Consider the following 4,333-nt stretch of genomic DNA (forward strand, 5'->3'; position numbering starts at 1 on the left):
ATAATTTAATCACCCGGGCAATAAGTTACAAACTAATTTACTTGGACAGTATTTTATAAGAAATGTTTGTTGACGTTACGGGGTCGCGGGTATTGTGAAGAGTTATCGGGTATCTAAAAGTAACTTTGTGGCAACATTGATATGCCGCTTTGTAGCGTTGTCGTAGCGCTCCGTAGCTCAAAAAGCTGGTTTACCAATATTAACAGGTGCTATGATAGTCACGGTATCAATTTATAGTGACTATCATGGCACCTGTTCCACCGGCAGAAAAACCTAGAGCTTGTTTTCATTCGTTCTAGTGGTGTCCACACGTCTGTGTCGCACGAAAAATTTATTAACCCGTTCATAGATAATAAAGGCGTTTATCTGAAAGATAAATACCAGAAAATGACAAGAATCACAAAAAACGGAATGATTTACACTGAATATTTTATGTTGAATGAATATGTAAGCACTACAGCACAAAGAAAAATAGTGACAATTTTGTATCCGGTACTATTTGGGTAAGTACTGTCCTTGAACGGGCTAAATACAAGAACGTCAATTATTTAAGAACATGTTTACATAATTTTGTGCGTTTTTACGCTAACTTGCTAACTTTTAAATATTCGTTAACCCATTCCATCACAAAAATAACGTAGCGGCGATCACGCACATAACGATAACGACCAAATGTTTTGAAAGCATATTACACAAATATCCCTGCCATATTTAATTTTGAATAAGCATTAAAGTTTTAACTTCAACCAATTCCATTCTCGGATAATTTTGTCAAACATTACCAAACAAATCCTACGTCAATCCCACGATTGGTTAGCTGGCACCAAAGTGTTTATATTTGTCCAAGGACGCTCGGGCGATCCGACGAAACGGGGGAAGTCATTGACACAAAAATTAGCAGCCCCGCCATTCTCTACACAACCGGCTTGGAAAAATATTTTCATGCCTCATGGCACTAACGCCATACACTGTACAAATGTAAATCAACTATTACGATGCAAAGGACCCTAAACGTGTGTTTCGTTTTTAAAAACAATAAAGATAAATAACGAGAATAATAATGAACTTACCTGTATAGTTGCCATAAGTGACTGAACCTTGTTTTCATCAAGTTCCGGTTTAAAAGGCCTGATGATCACCGCCATGGGCACATTGTGGACCTCCTCGTTATACGCGCTGTGGATACTTGTCATTCTGCCCGCTACAACCGATACAAACAACAAATACCTAAAATACATTGTAAATACGTACGTCGTTTAAACACGCGAGTATCGTCCTGGGACATAGACAATTAAAATGCCTATATAAATAAGTTTTGGTTTGCATTATGGCTTATCAAACAGATGATTTTATTACACAATTAATCATGCAATGTAATGCAACGAGTTAGCGTGAGGAAATACTATGACATGACTCATTGATAACATAATAACCTGTTACGAACAAGATGAAGAGTGTGCAACTTAAAAATATCAATTCTAATAAAGTTGTCTAAAATCAAGGATAGCTATTATATACTTACGGTTCTTGATCGTGGATATGAATTTTTTAATTGGATTTAACATAAAGATGACCGTTTCCGTCGCTCTCTGATCGTATACTAACCATTCACACCACAACATCGTTTTTACGTAGCACCTGATACATTCATTGCGTCGAAGGTCGTGAACACGCTGATAATTTACAAACAAATATTTATGTAAATTTTTCTTTCTTGTAGTGATAATATCGTATGTATGGTAGGGCCAGGTGATCTGAGAATGCTTTTAAAAATAAATTGGCTAAATAACTTGTTGCTTGGTAGGTCAAGACAATGACCTCGTTTGTAGATTTTCTTATATCAAGTATCTTATAAATACATAGTACCTAGCATGTAGTATATTATGATCTCTGCCTACGTTGATACGATATTGCAGGATCCATATTCGTCTTAAAGATATAAAATCAAATTAAGCTGGACAGAAAAGGCTTGATGTCCAAGTAATAAGCGGAAGCGAAAAGAACACCTCTTTCGGTTTCATGTCCAAAGATTTTTCTAATCGACTCAAGTTCAAGCCGTTATATGCATTGATAAGTTATTCGTAAATAACACTTGAGTGTATAATACAACCGACTACTCATTGAACCGATTACCCATCATTTACGAGTTATCAAAAAATAAGCAATGGCTAAAGATTTATGTCATAATCAATATGCTCCCTGGTCATAATCATAATCAATTAAGTGCACATTGAGTTATAATCAAGTGCTGTTTTGATCCTTTATTCCCAGTAGCTCCATGTACTCATGACATGTCATATTTATTCCAATTAGCTCCATTTAATTTTAAACTATTTTCACAGCTAACTTTTCTTCCTCATCAGATCTTTCATTAACCCCATTTCCAACCAAGATGGACAAATATTTTAGAGTCTGTAAATGCAGAACATGCGAAAACAAAAGACTGTTTTTCAATTTGCATTGAATTGATATTCAATTATTTTTTGAGAAATTACTCCACAAGTTTGTCATAATTATTAATACTGGCACTAATATCTGGCATGGTTTGCTTGAAGACTTCGGTTCGTATCCGGTCGGATCGAAAGAATTTTTTCTAAGTGTTGTATCTTTGTATTAATAATTAAAATACTGCTTTATTTTTACTTTTATTCATATAAAAATATAATCGAATACCGTACTGAATTTGAAACCTAGATTGAGTTAGACTGTGCTATTAATATAGAACTTTAGATTTGAGATTGAGAGCAACAACGCGAGATTTGAAAAATAAATAAAATCATATTTATTTGACATACATTATAAAATACAAAAAAATAAAAAATATCAAATAATTCGTTCATAAATAATAAAAAAACAAAAGAAAATATAGGAGAATGTAATAATAATAGTACTAACACAATCAGACAGTAAATAAATTAAATTAAATTTGACACCTAAAACATTTACTCATGAAAATAATAATTAAAATCGACACATAAAATTTACACTTTTAAACTTTTAAATTTACACATTTTAAATTTTAATTTTAAATTGCACAATACCAAATATACAGAAACAGCTATCGCGTAAAACCCATGTCCCGAGATTACCTCTCAAACAGCCACAGAACGACACCTCACTTTTTTTTAAATAAAAAATAAGTGCGCATTTGACATCCATCTCACGTAATGGAAAGTTTATATTTTACATTAACAAACAAAACTAAAAGTAAAGTTATCTCTTATCAATTTTGATACATGCGCGCGACTACAGCGCGTAACGTAAACGTGCATAAGCTCTAATGCTTATTTCTTTTATTTTTCTTCCATCCTGTAAGGGCTGTAAGGCCTATTCACTTATGCCTTAAAAAGGTTAGGCATCATTTATCAAAATTTCCGCCACAATCAGAACTTAAGCAATGCCACAACAGTTATATCATAATCAATCAAATGCATTTCTGCTCCTCTGCCGCCTCCGTGGCCGAACGGTTACCATGCCGGACTACCACGCAGAGGTCCCAGGTTCGATTCCCGGGCCTAATATTTGTAAGGCCTACATTTATTTCTCTCGTGACTTTGGGTGTAATTTGTGGTTGTCTATGTGTGTGTCCATGGCACCCGCGACAGAGGGTTTCCAGTGCGGGATTATGTTGACTGTGTGCGTTATTATTATTATTTCGAGTTCTTACCAAGTGCAGTCTTAATTACTTCAAAATCTCAATGATATCATCCAAGATGCCGATGATATCTATTGCTATAGAACTTGAGGTGCATCAAGATATTTGAGAGGCACCTCACCCTTCTTTTTTAATAAAAAAAATAAATGCGCATTTCACATCCATCTCATCAAATGAAGTGACGATGAGATCGACGTTGGACCATGTACACCTAAATAATGACCATTCTCGCCATATAAAGGTTAGCAAAGTTGTAGAGTCTATTCCATAGCCGTTCGCCATAAAAATGCGGAAGCTTAACGCTTCTTGCGAATCTTTTTTGTTAGAAGCGACGCGTTTGTATCGATGCAGTCGCGCGTTTGCATCGATGCAATCGCCTATAAATCGCAAGTGTAGTCGCATGGTTTGCTCTCGTAGTGGCGCCATCTGTACTTGAGTGTATCTAAAATTAAATTTGTTGCGTTAGCTACATAAAATAAAGTTTATTAGATGTTTTTTTTATAATAACGCACACACTCAAGCCCCACACTAGGGAAGCCCTATGTCGTGGGTGCCATGGACACACATAGACAACCACAATTTACACCCAAACTCACGAAAGAAATAAATGTAGGCCATACAAATATTTCTCCCGGCCCGAGAATCGAACCTCTCGAAAATCGGGCATGTTAACCGTTC

The 4,333-nt window shown here is 35.3% G+C and overlaps 1 protein-coding gene across 2 annotated transcripts in view; it reads right to left on the minus strand.

Moving 5' to 3' along the window:
* Positions 1-1,277, minus strand: part of LOC113232815 (sulfiredoxin-1) — a 3,948-nt gene extending 2,671 nt beyond the window's left edge. For both annotated transcript variants that reach the window (XM_026467638.1, XM_026467637.1), the window contains exon 1: positions 1,071-1,277. In XM_026467638.1, the coding sequence (XP_026323423.1) occupies positions 1,071-1,238 (168 nt within the window). In that variant the 5' untranslated portion in view covers positions 1,239-1,277. The remainder of the gene's footprint in view (positions 1-1,070) is intronic.
* Between the last annotated feature and the right edge of the window lie 3,056 nt (positions 1,278-4,333).

The sequence above is a fragment of the Hyposmocoma kahamanoa genome, unplaced genomic scaffold (assembly GCF_003589595.1).
Source record: "Hyposmocoma kahamanoa isolate Upper Pololo Valley unplaced genomic scaffold, ASM358959v1 78, whole genome shotgun sequence".
Classification (NCBI taxonomy): domain Eukaryota; kingdom Metazoa; phylum Arthropoda; class Insecta; order Lepidoptera; family Cosmopterigidae; genus Hyposmocoma; species Hyposmocoma kahamanoa.